Here is a 17,887-nt window from a genome sequence, read left to right on the forward strand (position 1 = left end):
ACACGGCTCTGCTCACCTCGTACACAAACGGCTGCGCTCCATACGCTTCGTACACACGGCTTTGCTCCAAACACCTCATACACACACGGCTCTTCTACATACACGCAGTGCACCATGACAACCAGCACAGCAGAGTCCTGCATTGATGGAGGCTCCTGATCATGTGACCCCTGACTCCTCCCCTCCTGTGACCTCATCATAGGCCCTGTGCCACAGAATGGCCATCACGTCAGGCCAATTGCAGCCTGGCAGCCATGGAGCTGCATAGCCATTGAGCGGCTGCAGCTCCGCAATCGGGCGCCCAAGGACTCCGGCAGTCCCGCCCCTGCTCCCATTTGACCTCCATAAAAATTGGCAAAAAGTAAATATGGCGCATTTGTAAAAAAAAAAAAAAAAAAAAGTTATGGGACCAGCAGTAAGAAAATATGAGCAATAACTGACCACTTTTGACCTGGTGACAGGTCCGCTTTAACCCCTTAACCCCCAAGGGTGGTTTGCACGTTCATGACCGGGCCAATTTTTACAACTCTGACCACTGTCCCTTTATGAGGTAATAACTCTGAAACGCTTCCATGGATTCCGGTGATTCTGACATTGTTTTCTCATCACATATTGTACTTCATGTTAGTGGTAAAATTTCATTCAAATAACTTGCGTTTATTTGTGAAAAAAAACGGAAATTTGGCGAAAATTTTGAAAATTTCGCAATGGCACACAAAAAACTTAATAACTAACATTTCCCACATGTTTACTTTACATCAACACAATTTTGGAACCAAAATTTTTTTTTGTTAGGAAGTTATGAGGGTTAAAAGTCGACCAGCGATTTCTCATTTTTGCAACACCATTTTATTTTTACGGACCACATCACATTTGAAGCCACTTTGAGGGGTCTATATGATAGAAAATACCCAAAAGTGACACCATTCTAAAAACTGCACCCCTTAAGGTGCTCAAAACCACATTCAAGAAGTTTATTAACCCTTCAGGTGCTTCACAGGAATTTTTTGAATATTTAAAAAAAATGAACATTTAACTTTTTTTCACAAAAAAAATATATCAGGTTCAATTTTTTTTTATTTTACCTAGGGTAAAAGGAGAAATTGGATGGCAAAAGTTATTGTGCCATTTGTCCTGAGTACGCTGATACCTGATATGTGGGGGGAACCACTGTTTCGGCGCATGGCAGAGTTCAGAAGGGAAGGAGCGCCGCTTGACTTTTTTAATGCAAAATTTGCTGGAATTCAGATTGGACGCCATGTCACGTCTGGAGAGCCCCTGATGTACCTAAACAGTGGAAACCCCCCACAAGTGACCCCCTTTTGGAAACTAGACCCCCCAAGGAACTTATCTAGATATGTGGTGAGAACTTTGAACCCACAAGGGCTTCACAGAGGTTTATAACGTACAGCAGTACAATTAAAAAATCATTTTTTCCACAAAAATGATCTTTTCACCCCCAATTTTTATTTTCCCAAGGGTAACAGGACCCTAAAAGTTATTGTGCAATTTGTCCTGAGTGCGCTGATACCCCATATGTGGGTGTAAATGACTATTTGGGCACATAGCAGAGCTCGGAAGGGAAGCAGCGCCATTTGACTTTTTTGGCTGGAATTGAGATCGGACACCTAGTCGCGTTTGGAAAGCCCCTGATGAACCAAAACAGTGGAAACCCCCACAAATGACACCATTTTGTAAACTAGACCCCCCAAGGAACTTATCTAGATGTGTGGTGAGAAGAACCCCCAAGGGCTTCAGAGAAGTTTATAACGTACAGCCGTACAATTAAAAAATCATATTTTTACCACAAAAATGATCTTTTCACCCTCAATTCGTATTTTTCCAAGGGTAACAGGACCCTAAAAGTTATTGTCCAATTTGTTCTGAGTACACTGATACCCCATATGTGGGTGTAAATGACTATTTGGGCGCATGGCAGAGCTCGGAAGGGAAGCAGCGCCATTTGACTTTTTTGGCTGGAATTGAGATCGGACACCATGTCTCGTTTGGAAAGCCCATGATGTGCCAAACCAGTGCAAACCCCCCACAAATGACACCATTTTGGAAACTAGAGCCCCCAAGGAACTTATCTGGATGTGTGGTGAGCACTTTGAACCCCCCAGTGCTTCACAGAAGTTTATAATGCCTGGACGTGAAAATAAAAACATATTTTTTCCACAAACATGATCTTTTAGTCCCCAATTTTTTTATTTTCCCAAGGGTACCAGGAGAAAATGGACCCCAAAAGTTGTCATCCAATTTGTTCTGAGTACGCTGATACCCCATATATGGGACAAAACTACTGTATGGGCACAAGTCGGGGCTCGGAAGGGAAGTAGTGATGTTTTGGAATGCAGACTTTGATGGAATGCTCTGCGGGTGTCATGTTGCCTTTGGAGAGCCCCTGATGTACCTAAACAGAGGAAACCCCCCATAAATGATACCATTTTGGAAATTAGACCCCCTAAGGAACTTATCTAGATGTGTGGTGAGCACTTTGAACCCCCAAGGGCTTCACAGAAGTTTATAATGCCCAGGCATGAAAATAAAAAAATCGTTTTTTTTCCACAAACATGATCTTTTAGACCCCAATTTTTTTATTTTCACAAGGGTACCAGGAGAAATTGGACCCCAAACGTTGTTGTCCAATTTGTCCTGAGTACGCTGATACCTCATATGTGGGAGAAAACTACTGTATGGGCACACGTCGGGGCTCAGAAGGGAAGTAGTGAAGTTTTGGAATGCAGACTTTGATGGAATGGTCTGCGGGTATCATGTGCGTTTGGAGAGCCTTTGATGTGCCTAAACTATTGAAACTCCCCACAAGTGACCCCATTTTGGAAACTAGACCTCCCCACGAAACTTGTCTAGATGTGTGGTGAGCACTTTGAACCCCCAAGTGCTTCACAGAAGTTTATAACGCCCGGGCGTGAAAATAAAAAAATCATATTTTTTTCCACATAAATTATATTTTTGCCCCAATTTTTTATTTTCCTAAGGGTAACAGGAGAAATTGGACCCAAAAATTGTTTTGCAATTTGTTCTGAGTAGGCTGATGCCCCATATGTGGGGGTAAAACACTGTTTGGGTGCATGGCAGAGCTTGGAAAGGAAGGAGCACCATTTGACTTTTTCAACACAGAATTGGCTGGAATTGAGATCAGACACCATGTTGCGTTTGGCGAGCACCTGATGTGCCCAAACAGTGGAAACCCCCCTATTCTAACTCCATCCCTAACCTCAACACACCCCTAACCCTAGCCCTAGCCCTAATCCTAGCCCTAGCCCTAAGCCTAGCCCTAACCCTAGCCCTAGCCCTAGCCCTAACCCTAGCCCTAGCCCTAGCCCTAACCCTAGCCCTAACCCTAATGGGAAAATGGAAATAAATACATTTTTTTAATTTTATTATTTTTCCCTAACTAAGAGGGTGATAACGGGGGTTTGATTTACTATTTATGGCGGTTTTTATGTTTGGCAGCTGTCACACGCTAAAAGACGCTTTTTATTGTAAAAATAGTTTTTGCATCACCACATATTGAGAGCTATAATTTTTCCATATTTTGACCCACCGAGTCATGTTAGGTCTTATTTTTTGCGGGACGAGTTGACGTTTTTATTGGTATCATTTTCGTGCACGTGACATCTTTTGATCGCTTTTTATTCCGATTTTTGGGACGCAGAACGAACTAAAACCAGCGTTTCATGAATTTCTTTTGGGGGGTGTGTTTACACTGTTCCGCGTGTAGTAAAATTGATAATTGATTTATTCTTCGGGTCAGTACGATTACAGCGATACCTCATTTATGTAGTTTTTTATGTTTTGGCGCTTTTATGCAATGAAAACAATTTTATATAAAAAATAATTATTTTTGCATCACTTTATTCTGCAAGCTATAACTTTTTAATTTTTTTGCTGATGATGCTGTGTGGCAGCTTGTTTTTTGCGGGACAAGATGATGTTTTCAGTGGTACCATGGATATTTATATGCGTCTTTTTGATCGCGCGTTATTGCACTTTTCGTTCAGCGGTATAATAATAAATCATTATTTTTTGCTTTGTTTTTTATTTTTATTTTTTAAGGGGTTCACTAAAGGGGTTAACTAATAGGACAGTTTTATAGGGCGGGTCATTATGGACGCGGCGATACCAAATATGTGTACTTTTATTGTTTTTTTTTTTATTTCCAAAAAATGAATTTATTAGGTAATATTTTTTTTAATTTATTTTTTTAAAAAATTATTTTTAAACTTTTTTTTAACTTTATTACACTGTCCCAGGGGGGACATCACTGTCATGAGACAGATCGCTGATCTGTCACATCACAGATCGCTGTGACAGATCAGCAATCTGTCACAGGCATTGAAGCAGACTTCCTCCTTGCCTGTGCTTTGCAGGCACTGAGGAAGCCAGCTCCCTGCAGGCCCCCAAAGGTCCCCGTCGCCATATTGGATCCGGGGACCTGCAGGGAAGGAGCCCCCCGCAGCAGCGCTGCACATTGCGCTGCTGTGGGGGGCTCAGGGAAGCACGGAGGGAGCCCCCTCCCTGCCGATGCTTCCCTTTAACCCCCGGTACACCGCAATCGTGTTTGATCGCGGTATGCCAGGGGTTAACGTGTCCGGGGCGCTCACTCTGTGAGCGCCGCTGATCGCTGTGACGTACTATCCCGTCCCTGGGAACTAAGTCCCAGGGCACATGGACGGGATAGTACGTCACATGGCAGAAAGGGGTTAAATAACCTGAGCCACATCTACAGTGCATATCTACACTACCCCTCACACACACCGTCTTCCCCCAGTCACACACCAAGCAAAAAATAGAACCAAACATCTTTCACCAGACCTCACCCCAAACCAGAATGTTATCAGAATGTTATCACAAAAATATGAAACACACAGTCAAATAAAAAATAACTGAAGCCATAGTGTAAACAGTAAAACATCAGTACTGAAACATACACGGTGGCTGAGCTTTCAATAGTCGATTGTAAGAACGGTGACTGCCCAATGGGCATTTTCAACCCTCTTAGGTATATGTAATATGAGCTGGTTGCGCATATGAAAACTACTATGGTTGCTAGAAGAGGCACCCAAGGGGTACAGCTGATCACCCTTGTCGCAGTTTTGTTAGACAACACCATTAATAATATACTCGGTGTATATCGAAAATGTCTCCAAAATACGTAACTTTTTATTAGAGACCCTTTTCACTTTATAAATTGTATTCATCTTCAAACTGGAAACATTTTCATATTTTGCTCAATAGCAATTGTTCTATTTATTAGATAAGAAACCTCTCTAAAGGAATGTCAGTAATGTAAATCCCTTGATAATTCTGGGGCTAGGAGTCCATTGAGCAGTCCTACCTCCCTATGTTCACATGGATAATAAGGCTGTCATTTACTGATAAGACTGCCCACTGGACTCCTAAGCTTTGAACGGGCAAAAATTAGAAAGGAGCAAAATACAAATTATATAAAATCTTTTCCAACCAACTAACATATAATTCTGCTTTGCATGTACAGCTATATAACATGCTGCCCACAGATTAGACTGTATGTCCAAAAAGACTGGTTCCCTTTAAAGGGGTTTGCCATTTTTTGTTAATGCAGCTTTCCTGACAATCACTTCTGGCCATAAAATGGCCGCTGGTGGAGGAACATGTGACCAGATCTGTTCATCAGCTTCATCCAATTGTCAAACACCTCACATAGGAAAGCTGTTTTTCTATTGGAGGAAGCTGATGGACAGGTCTAGTCACTGCTTCTACACCAGTAGCCATTGTATGGCCAGAAGTGTCGGTCAGTGTGTGAGTAAAGCTGCACTAACGAGAGAAAGAGACCGACCTCTTTAAGCACATCTGTTCTGTCAGTTTTAAAATTTAGGCAATTAAAGAGAACCTGTCATCAGGATTTTATTATTCAAACTAATGCCACATATACAAAGGCGTTTTAATACTGATCAAAGCCTTACCTTGCTTGAAGAAATCCGTTTTGCTATTTTAGTGAAATCCATAGTTAAAATTGAATGGTCATTAGTTGGAAGTGCAGCTGGCGGGAACTGCACATATAGCTCTCCTGCCAATCTCCCTATTCCCCGCCCCTGCTGTCCTCCTGTCTCAGACTGACTGGTCACTGAAACATGAGTGATGTAGAGACTGGAGGTAGGCTGTGGGTGGGGAATAGGGAGAGAAGAACGAGAGCTGTAAGTGCAGTGCCCGCCCACTGCACTTACAACTTATTAGGATACAATTTTAACTATGGATTTCTCTAACAGAAACACAGATTTCTATAAGAAAAGTAAAGATTTAATCAGCACCTTTACATACATGTTATTAGTTTGGGGTATAAATGCTGGTGACTGGTTCTCTTTAAGTACATTGTATGGGTGGGTGTCACGACTCTGTTGTCGGGTGTCCCGGGACCAGGGGCTCCTTCCCTCCCTGTCCCTAAGGCTAGGGGGCGCCCTAGCTCACCCTGTTCCCTGGGTTACTTCTGATAGTGAAGATGCAGGGGCCACGTACCTTGCTTTAGCTCCTGAATCCGCTCTTAGTCTGTACCCTTACCCCAACCAGGGAAGAAGGGATTAGTAGTGTACTGTAGTACACCAACGAGACGAACAAGGCAATATGAACAGAGGTAACGAAAAATACCAAACATACAAATATACACACATATAACAGAGGTATGCATTGGGGAGTGGAGGATGGGGTAAAACTGATGTAGGAGAAGAGAGTTATTATCATACACTGAAAACCTAGCAATAGTTACAGATAAATCCACCTTTCTCCTATTATAACCAACAACAACCTCCAGCCATGCAGCATAAGCTTGCTCTGACAATGAGTGCTAGCCAAGGCCCAGATTATATAGAGGATGGGAGTGGCTAACAGTGCACAGCTGAGAGCCTTAACGCACTGCCATAAGAAATTTACACCATTTAATAAGAAGGTGAAGTGCTTCTAATCAGTGCAAGAGTAAGAGAAATCGGACTCTGCGGTCTTCTGGTACCTCTCTGTCACGTTAAACCTGCGACAGTGGGTTTACATACCAGTTACTGAACTTGTTTCAATATGAAAGTGGTTCAGTTTTGGGATGCAATATTTAGCCATGAAATCTTTACATACAATATGAAACATATATAAAGTGGACCTGTCACCAGGATATACAGTGGGGAAAAAAGTATTTAGTCAGTCAGCAATAGTGCAAGTTCCACCACTTAAAAAGATGAGAGGCGTCTGTAATTTACATCATAGGTAGACCTCAACTATGGGAGACAAACTGAGAAAAAAAAATCCAGAAAATCACATTGTCTGTTTTTTTTTCATTTTATTTGCATATTATGGTGGAAAATAAGTATTTGGTCAGAAACAAGCAATCAAGATTTCTGGCTCTCACAGACCTGTAACTTCTTCTTTAAGAGTCTCCTCTTTCCTCCACTCATTACCTGTAGTAATGGCACCTGTTTAAACTTGTTATCAGTATAAAAAGACACCTGTGCACACCCTCAAACAGTCTGACTCCAAACTCCACTATGGTGAAGACCAAAGAGATGTCAAAGGACACCAGAAACAAAATTGTAGCCCTGCACCAGGCTGGGAAGACTGAATCTGCAATAGCCAACCAGCTTGGAGTGAAGAAATCAGCTGTGGGAGCAATAATTAGAAAATGGAAGACATACGAGACCACTGATAATCTTCCTCGATCTGGTGCTCCACGCAAAATCCCACCCCGTGGGGTCAGAATGATCACAAGAACGGTGAGCAAAAATCCCAGAACCACGCGGGGGGACCTAGTGAATGAACTGCAGAGAGCTGGGACCAATGTAACAAGGCCTACCATAAGTAACACACTACGCCACCATGGACTCAGATCCTGCAGTGCCAGACGTGTCCCACTGCTTAAGCCTGTACATGTCCGGGCCCATCTGAAGTTTGCTAGAGAGCATTTGGATGATCCAGAGGAGTTTTGGGAGAGTGTCCTATGGTCTGATGAAACCAAACTGGAACTGTTTGGTAGAAACACAACTTGTCGTGTTTGGAGGAAAAAGAATACTGAGTTGCATCCATCAAACACCATACCTACTGTAAAGCATGGTGGTGGAAACATCATGCTTTGGGGCTGTTTCTCTGCAAAGGGGCCAGGACGACTGATCCGGGTACATGAAAGAATGAATGGGGCCATGTATCGTGAGATTTTGAGTGCAAACCTCCTTCCATCAGCAAGGGCATTGAAGATGAAACGTGGCTGGGTCTTTCAACATGACAATGATCCAAAGCACACCGCCAGGGCAACGAAGGAGTGGCTTCGTAAGAAGCATTTCAAGGTCCTGGAGTGGCCTAGCCAGTCTCCAGATCTCAACCCTATAGAAAACCTTTGGAGGGAGTTGAAAGTCCGTGTTGCCAAGCGAAAAGCCAAAAACATCACTGCTCTAGAGGAGATCTGCAAGGAGGAATGGGCCAACATACCAACAACAGTGTGTGGCAACCTTGTGAAGACTTACAGAAAACGTTTGACCTCTGTCATTGCCAACAAAGGATATATCACAAAGTATTGAGATTAAATTTTGTTTCTGACCAAATACTTATTTTCCACCATAATATGCAAATAAAATGAAAAAAAAACAGACAATGTGATTTTCTGGATTTTTTTTTCTCAGTTTGTCTCCCATAGTTGAGGTCTACCTATGATGTAAATTACAGACGCCTCTCATCTTTTTAAGTGGTGGAACTTGCACTATTGCTGACTGACTAAATACTTTTTTTCCCCACTGTAAGTGTCCATGTTCAGTTTTTTGCCCTTGTCTATAGCTCTCTGAGTAGTCCATTATTTACTTATTTTTTAAAAAATGCCATATGTCTCTAGAGATATGAGCCTTTTAATTTAGTGCCAGTTTTGATGGTCTTTACAAAGGTGGCATGGCACAAAGGATTCTCTGGGAGCATGTCTGTAGGCTACTCCGCATTATTACCCTGTGAGCACTACTAAAGACCATAAAAAGCAGCTCTAAATAACAAAGACATATATAGTGGGGAAAAAAAGGATTTGATGCACTGCCAATTTTGGAATTTTTCCCCCCTACAAAGAATAAAGAGGTCTGTAATTTTTATCATAGATACACTTCGAGTGTGAGAGACAGAATCTTAAAAAAAATCCAGAAAATCAGTCTGATTTTAACATAATTAATTAGAATTTTATTGCATGAAATAAGTATTTGATACAAATAAAAAACAGAACTTAATATTTGGTACAAAAACCTTTTTGTGCAATTAAGGTATTTTCACACGTGGTGTTTTTTTATACAAATTTTCAGCTGCATTTTACAGTACCAGCAAAGTCTATGAGATTTCAGAAATCTCATGCACATAGCTTGTTTTTTTTTGTCCTCAGTATTTTGTGGTTTGCTTGTTTTTTTGCAGAAGAGTATGTCATGTCTTTCAGTGTTTTTCACCCAGGTATCAAGTTTTGCTGCGTTTCTTGTGCCCAAACCTTATGAAGTAGTTGTTTTTGTCACTAAACTATATCAGCATGCACAAAAGGCAAATGTAGCATGACAAAAATGCAGCAAAAAATGCCACGTGTGAACATAGCCTTACAGAGGTCAGACTTTTTTTTTTAAGTTCTTGACTAAGTTTACACACACTGCAGCAGGGATTTTCGCCCAATCTTCCATACAGATCTTCTCCAGATCTTTAAGGTTTTGGGGCTGTCACTAGAAAGCATTGAGTTTCAGGTCCCTCCAAAGATTTTCTATTGGGTTCAGGTCTGGAGACTGTCTAGGCCACTCCAGAACCTTGAAATACTTCTTACAGAACTGTGTATTTCCAGTCATTGTCATGCTGGAAGACCCAACCATGACCCATCTTCAATGCTCTTACTGAGGGAAGGAGGTTGTTAGCCTAAATCTCGCCATACATGACCCCATCCATCCTCTCTTCAAAAAGGTGGAGTCAACCTGTCCCTTTTGCAGAAAAGCACCTCCAAAGTATTATGTTTCCCCGACCATGCTTCATGGTTGGGACTGTCTTGGAGTTGTAATCATCTTTCTTCTTCCTCCAAACACAAGTGGAGTTGATACCAAAAAGTTCTATTTTGGTCTCATCTGAACACATGACCTTCTTCCAGGACTCCTCTGGATCATCCAGATGGTCAATAGCAAACTTCAAACAGACCTGGATATGTGTTGGCGTGAGAAGAGGGACCTTGCGTGCCCAGCAGAATGTTAATCCATGACAGTGTAGTGTGTTATTAACAGTAATGTTTGAGACTGTGGTCCCAGCTCTCTTCAGGTCATTGACTAGGTCCTCCCATGTAGTTCTGGGCTGATTCCTGACCTTTCTCAGAATCATCCTTACCCCATGAGGCGAGATCTTGCATGGAGCCCCAGACCGAGGAAGATTGACAATCGCCTTCTGTTTCTTCCATTTTCTAATAATTATGCCAACAGTTGTTGCCTTCTCAGCAAGCTGCTGGCCTATAGTCCTGTAGCCTTGTGCTGGACTACAGTTTTGTCCCTGGTGTCATTAGACAGATCTTTGTTCTTGGCCATGGTGGATGGGGTGGAGTGTGATTGACTGAGTGCGCCGACAGGTGTTTTATACAAGTAACGAGTTGAAACAGGTGTATTTTATACAGGTAATGAGTGCAGAGTAGGAGGGCTTCTTAAAGAAAAACTAACATGTGTGTGAAAAACAGAATTTTTGATGGTTGGTATGTGATCAAATACTTATTTCACGCAATAAAATGCAATTTAATTATGTAAAAATCGTAAAATGTGATTTTCTGTTTTTTTATTTTAATATCCTATCTCTCACAGTTGAAGTGTACCTATGATAAAAGTTACAGACCTTTCCATTATTTGTAGATGGGAAAACTTGCAAAATCTGCAATGTATCAAATACTTATTTTCCCCACTATATTTCTGGAACGATATCACACAAGCAATTTTTGTTTTTGAGTTTTTGTGTTTTTCCTTTCCTTCTTCCAGAAGCCTTAACTTTTTTATTTTTCCATCCACGTAGCTGTATGAAGACTTGTTTTTATCTCATTAGTTGTAGTTGTGAATGACAACATTCTTTCTCCAATTTGATGCACTAGAAAATGGGAAAAAAATCCAAGTGCTGTGATATTGCAAAAAAGAACAACTCTGCAATTGTTTTTTGGGGTAATGTTTCACAGCATTCATTGTGCTATAAAAATCATCTAGTGACTCAATTGTCCAGGTCTGTACAATCGCAGAATTACCAAACTTGTATATTTTCTTTTTTTTTATTTAAGTGGTGAAAAAAAAATTAATCAATGGAGCTGTGTGAGGACTTACAATGCAATTGTTTTGCTGTATATGCGTAAAATGATGTTCTTATACGAGGGGCGATCCAAAAGTAATGATAATCGGTTATTTCTATTGCACACAGAAATTAAAATAAAATGTTTTCTTCTCTCTTAGGTACCCACTAGTCCAGGAAAAAAAAATCACTTAAATAGGCCACGATTCCCGGGAGCTACATTCATTTGAATATGAACTGCCAAGGAGTGAACATCAAAATGGATAAAAACGAGCTCAGAGCTGTCATCAAATACCTCTGCTTGAAAAAAATGTCTACCAAAGACATACACAGCGACTTGGTGGAAACATTGGGGGACTCTTCTCCTCCATATTCCACAGTTGCACGTTGGGCCAAGGAATTTAAGCTGGGAAGAACATCGACGGAAGATGAACATCGCGAAGGACGCCCATCCACGTCCCTCAATGAAGAAAACGTGAAAAAAGTTGAAGAAGTTGTGTTGGCAGATCAAAGAGTGACTATCAGGCATGTAGCTGAGGTCACAGGGATCTCATATGGCAGTATTGAAAGAATCCTTGCAAAAGAATTGCATATGAGAAAGGTCTCCGCGCGTTGGGTGCCATAAATGTTAACCGTCGAGCAAAAGAAGAAACGAGTTGACATTTCAATTGCAAATCTCGAAAAGTTCCAAGCAGACAAGGAGAATTTTTTGTCACGTTTTTTGCCCATGGATGAGATCTGGATCCACCACTTTGATCCCGAAACTAAACAACAATCGATGACATGGAAACGAGCCGACAAACCGACGCTGAAGAAATTCAAAGTGTCAAGCTCAGCAGGGAAGGTTATGGCGTCCTTTTTTGGGACGCTGAAGGAATTATTATGGTGGACTATTTGGAGAAGGGAGCCACTATTACGGGCTCCTACTACGCAGAACAAATAAGAAGATTGAGGGAGGCTATCAAGGAGAAAAGGCGCGGCAAACTGCGAGCTGGAGTGCTGTTTCACCAAGACAACGCACCGGCTCACAAAGCTGCAGTTGCCATGGCTACCATTCAAGAAGCGGGCTTTGAACTGGTGGAACACCCCCCCTATTCGCCAGATCTAGCCCCCCAGTGACTTCTTTCACTTTCCTCGGCTCAAGGAACACCTTCGGGGCAAGAAATTTGACAACAATAGCGACGTGATAACTGCTGTTGGGGAGTTTTTTGAGGGTCAAGATCAAGAATTTTTTTCGAAGGGAATTCTAAGTTTAGAAAAGAGGTGGACTAAATGTATAGACTTGTTAGGAGACTATGTAGAAAAATAAAAAAAAATTTTGACAATATTCATTGTGTTTATTATTGATTATCATTACTTTTGGATCGCCCCTCGTATAAAGCCCACTCACAGGCAGGGCTTCACAGGAGGATACAGAGAACAACCATGGGGCCCTTGAGCAGGTCCCTGGCTGCCATGGCAACCTATCGCGCATCAACAATTGTTCTTGGTAAATGGCGCTGTCAGAGATTAACAGCGGTAGATATATGGCTAAACATCAGCGATCATGCTCTGGCTGCTGCAGTTACCGCAAGATGTGCATCATAGTCGGCATCTAACAGGTATGATGCAGGCTCAGTTCCTGAGCCGACTCCATACATGGGGGCCTGACATATGATGGACCAGTATGTGATATGTCAGTAAGGGCTTTAAAAAAAAAAATTAGGGGCAGCAGGATTAAATAAAGGCAAAAACTAGCCACTTTTGACCTGGCGACAGGTCCTCTTTAAAGGGAACCTGTTACCAAAAAAAACCGCTATTAACCTGTAGATATGGGGTTAATCTGGGGTTAATAGCATTATTAATATGCCTGGTGACGGTACTTAGCCAAACGCTGTGGGGAAAAAATGAAATTTATTACTCCCAGCATCGTTCTGATTTAAGTCACGGGGGCTGTGCCTGTGCTGGTTCAGTCACTGCGGTGGTTGTAACCGTGCAACCGGCACTGACTGACAGGCGGCTCTAATGTGCAGCCAGTGTCAGTCAGGGCTGTTGGCGCGGTTACAGCTGCCGCTATGTATTCTCAGATTTGCGCCGCCTCCTGTGACTGAACCAAGAACACTGCCGGCGAGAATAACGTTCATTTTCTCCCCGCAGCTAAGTGCGGACGCCGGGCAGGTTAATAATGCTATTAACCTGCAGATTAACGCCGTATCTGCAGGGTAATAGTGTTTTTTTTTCTGGTGGGAGGTCCTCTTTAACATATTTCACCTGTAAAAAAAACATTTACTGCATTTTATTCAGTGTGCTGGACCCATTTATGGTTCGCGTGTCAGTTTTTACAATCCTTGCTGCATTCATTTTTTATGTATGAAAAAATTAAATCTTGTTTCCACCTACCCATTAAACAGTAAAATATGGACAACACACAAATGACATCGTGTGTTATCTGTTTGTTTTTTTTTAGTCCATTTGTGAGTTTAATTCGTAATAGTGTTATATGCAAACTATTATTATACAAGAGAACTTTTTGGGTATCAGGGTTGTCCATTTGATGTTTTATTTTTTACTGGACAACTTATCCAAAAATCATGGACATACAACATATTATACAAGCAAATACAATAACCATAATGCTTCACGAAGAATAGAAGTAATAGTTGTTCATAGTTCAGAATACTGATATGACGCCTTTGCCATGAACCGAAAAATGCTGACAATTACAACCAAAATGCCCTGTACAGGCTAATCAAAATTCTAGACATTGATTTTATTTTTGTGGACAATGGAACAAGGTGCCATATTTTCCTGGTTTGTTCAGGAATTTATGGACCGTTGGCAACCCTGGTGAGAATAGGTAAGTGAACTATGAAATCCAGTTATGAAACCCTAAAATTACTGGTATCAGTTAGAATAAGGAAGCCAGCCTTACCCCATTGGCAGCGGCCATCTGTACAATGATCTCAGTGGCTGTCTTGCTGAAGTACCTGCCATCACTGCCCACTACCATAGTACATCCCTGGCGATCCCGCAGATCTATCGAAGACAGTACACTCTGGATAAAGTTTTGCAGATAGTTCTTCTTGCTTTCAAAGACAGCAGTCGGCTTCCTAAATCCATTGCTCCCAGGTTTCTGATCATCATAGGGGACAGTCTGCACCGTTACAATGGGGATGGGGTTCACCTCCATGCTCTCCTCCCTTCCAATGTTCCCTGAAACCTTCCTTACACTTCAGATGAGGAAAACAAGCTGAAAGGATAAAAGGGAATCCCAAGAGAAGGGGGCGATGGGCTCCTCCCTGGCTGAGATTCCAATGCAGTAACTTATTTCCTCTGAACTTTTGATAGTCCTGGAAATCTCAGTCTTCAAGGCTGTCAAATTCTTCCTCCTGTCAATGACTACTCCTGCATGGGAGAACTGGAAATGAATGTAGTGGAGTATGGGATTCGCTCTCCCTGAGCACTACTGGAACCAGTACAGTTACTGGCTTATCCCACAAGTCACTCTCCCTCCCTCTCATGACTCATGTGTCTGTACAATGCATAACAAATGCAAGTCTTTGAACAAGGACAGGGGGTTGCCAAAAAACTGGCAGGACTAAACTTTGCAATCAACAGAAGCCTCCGCCAAAAATAGACCAGTGTAAAGAAAAAAAAAAAGAACTGAGAATTGTTGTCCTCTGGCTGTGTAACTGGATGCTGTTTTGTGTGTTCTAACATTTGTTCAAAGGGATCAAGTCCTGTCACATTGCATACAGCAGAGCGTTGGGCGTACGAGTACAACGGCGTAAAGTGAAATCTCTGCTTTACAGTGGTAGAAAGGTTCTGCAGCAACAGATCATTAATGTTCTCAGGATATCATCAAAGTTTGTCATTTCTGACAAGTTGGAGTGATTTCGGCAAAATTTACTAAAAAGCCAATAATGTAATTACACATTTTGAACTGGTGGGCAGAACAATGTTAGGAATACGCAAAGATTTGTGCCAAGACTTGCGCCAATATTAATTTGTTTTCTTGGTAAATGTAGCTTTGATTTTGTCTCCTTAGAGACCATGTCAACTTTTGTCATCACTTTCTAAATTTGACTAGAGGAACCTCATATTTTACTGCAAATTAATAACACCAGAATAGCTTGAGACTTTTTTGGCACAGTTTACACGCACAGTGTTGTAAACAGCTCTGTAAATAAGGACCATTCTTTTATTATACATTTTTATATACTTGACCAATTAGCTTACTGTAAGGCCTCATTCAGACGTATTTTTCACGTATGAGAAAAATGGACGGGGTATTTTGATTAGATTTTGATCAGAGTTTGATCAGTGTGAGGTCCGTGGGTCATCAGTTTCTCTCTTTTGTAGAGAAAAAAAAGGGCTATTACAATGTATAAATATATGCGGGGACAGTACAAAGATCTTTCTAATGATCCTTTTACTCTTAGACCTGTGACGGGGACAAGGGGGCATCCTCTACGTTTGGAGGAAAGAAGGTTTAAGCATACTCACAGACGCGGATTCTCTACTGTAAGGGCAGTGGGACTATGGAACTCTCTGCCATATGATGTTGTAATGAGTGATCCCTACTAAAATTTAAGAAGGGACTGGATGCCTTTCATGAAAAGTATAATATTTCAGGGTATATACACTTATTCTGACTCATGGATATGTAGAACGTATGGTGCCTGGATAGACCTCTTTCTGGGCCCTTTCCGTATCGACCTGTACTCACGTTCATACCGATTAATCAGACAGCTTAACTCAGCCACGATCTCATGTAAGAAGACTCCAGGAAAAGAGGGATGCTTTAACTGAAATTCTTGTATTATGATGAAAGCAGCAGGTAAAAAGGAATATTCTTCAGAGGACATGTAAGAAGATGCATACAGATGGAGGGACGATCACAAAATGGAGAATAAGGGAGGGAACAAACATACATCACAGGACTACAGGGAGAGAGATGGGACAAAATACAGGGAAAGGCAAACTTCTGCCTAGCAACAAGGATACAACACAAGCAATGCAAATATTAAATGATTTCCCAAGTCGTGGGACATGACACTCCCCGTCTGAAATCCTTGGATTTCACGATGTCCTTAATTCTTCGAAGTCGTTTCGAACCTGAAAAACGAGAGAAAAGAAAAACATGCATGCAATAATAAACATCAAACATTTTTAAAGTCCAACTCGTTGTTGTTGACCCGTAGATCACACCGGAAGATAAGTCCAAGTCTATTAAACCCATCTTCGGATTGGGGAAGCCGCAAACATGCCAACTCTTCCACCAACCCAGCAATCCAATGGCAATGTTCAAAGTTCAATCCAATGGAAAATGTCAATGTTCAATAAAACTGGGGAATGAGGAGGAATGCTCCCCGCCGTGAGCAACGTCCAGGAGCAATGTTCAGTTCATGTGACGTCCTCGTTTGGCAGTAGCAGCACGAGATCGGTGACCGGACGGAGGAAGGTTCGGGTAGAGCCCCCTTTTGTCACCTTAACTTCTGTCTTACGCGTCTTTCCGTCCTCGCTGGGCATGACCTTGGTGATAAGACCCATTGGCCAGTCGTTACGATGAGCCTCTTTGTCTTTTAAGAGAACAAGGTCTCCGTAGAAGGTAAAGGCAGCGCAAAGTTCGAGTCTGGGTACAGAGTGTGCAGGCTTCGGGGTTAATTTGGCCTTACCCAGGATGAAACCACAATGCACCTTATTAGCTTCTAAGGTCTTCAGATAAGCTACTGCGGCTATGGCTTCTGTAGAAGCATCACAGAAAATATGGACTTCTCTTCTGATTGCAGCCAAAGATAATCTTGGAGAATAACAACGTGGGACTTGGAGTTGCTCTAAGAACTTCAATGACTTCTTCCATGTCTCCCACCTTTGCTGTTTCTGAGTCGTCAGCGGGGTGTCCCAATCAGTGTTCTCGGCAGTGAGCTGTCTTAACAGTATTTTGCCTTGAATAGTGATGGGTGCTACAAACCCGAGAGGATCGTAGATGCTGTTTATGACAGATAGGACTCCTCATTTGGTAAAGGGTTTGTCACAGGGCGACACTTGGAAGGTGAAGGTGTCCTGTTTGATATCCCACAGTAGACCAAGGCTGTGCTGTGCGGGAGGAACATCAGAACCTAGGTTGAGGTCCTTTAGGTTCGTGGCATGGTCCTCAGATGGAAACGCGCTCATTACCTCTTGACTGTTAGAGATGATCTTGTGGAGTCTGAGGTTTGATGTGGATAGCATTTCCTGTGTCCTGTAGAGTAGGTCAATTGCCTCTTCACTTGTGGGCAAGGACTTGAGCCCGTCGTCTACGTAGAAGTTCTTCTCTACGAATTGATGAGCATCGGATCCGTACTCTCTCTCACCTTCCTGAGCTGTCCGTCTCAGTCCGTAGATCGCCACAGCAGGTGAAGGACTGTTGCCGAAGACATGGACCTTCATCCGGTAGTCTATGACTTGATTGTTGACATTGTTGTCTTTGTGCCATAGGAACCTAAGATAGTTTCTGCTGTCTTCCTTCATGATGAAGCAATGAAACATCTGCTGGATGTCGGCCATTATAGCAACAGGTTCTTGTCTGAAGCGGATCAATACTCCAAGGAGGCTGTTGTTCAGGTTGGGTCCAGTTAGTAGCAGG

General features: G+C 42.1%; 1 protein-coding gene across 1 annotated transcript in view; it reads right to left on the reverse strand.

Moving 5' to 3' along the window:
• The window catches only part of PGM5 (phosphoglucomutase 5), a 386,192-nt gene extending 371,460 nt beyond the window's left edge, over nt 1-14,732 (reverse strand). The window contains exon 1 of the mRNA XM_073572252.1: nt 14,192-14,732. Within this exon, the coding sequence (XP_073428353.1) occupies nt 14,192-14,449 (258 nt within the window). The 5' untranslated portion in view covers nt 14,450-14,732. The remainder of the gene's footprint in view (nt 1-14,191) is intronic.
• Between the last annotated feature and the right edge of the window lie 3,155 nt (nt 14,733-17,887).

Source organism: Dendrobates tinctorius, unplaced genomic scaffold (genome assembly GCF_039654945.1).
Source record: "Dendrobates tinctorius isolate UK_male_01 unplaced genomic scaffold, ASM3965494v1 ptg000031l, whole genome shotgun sequence".
NCBI lineage: Eukaryota > Metazoa > Chordata > Amphibia > Anura > Dendrobatidae > Dendrobates > Dendrobates tinctorius.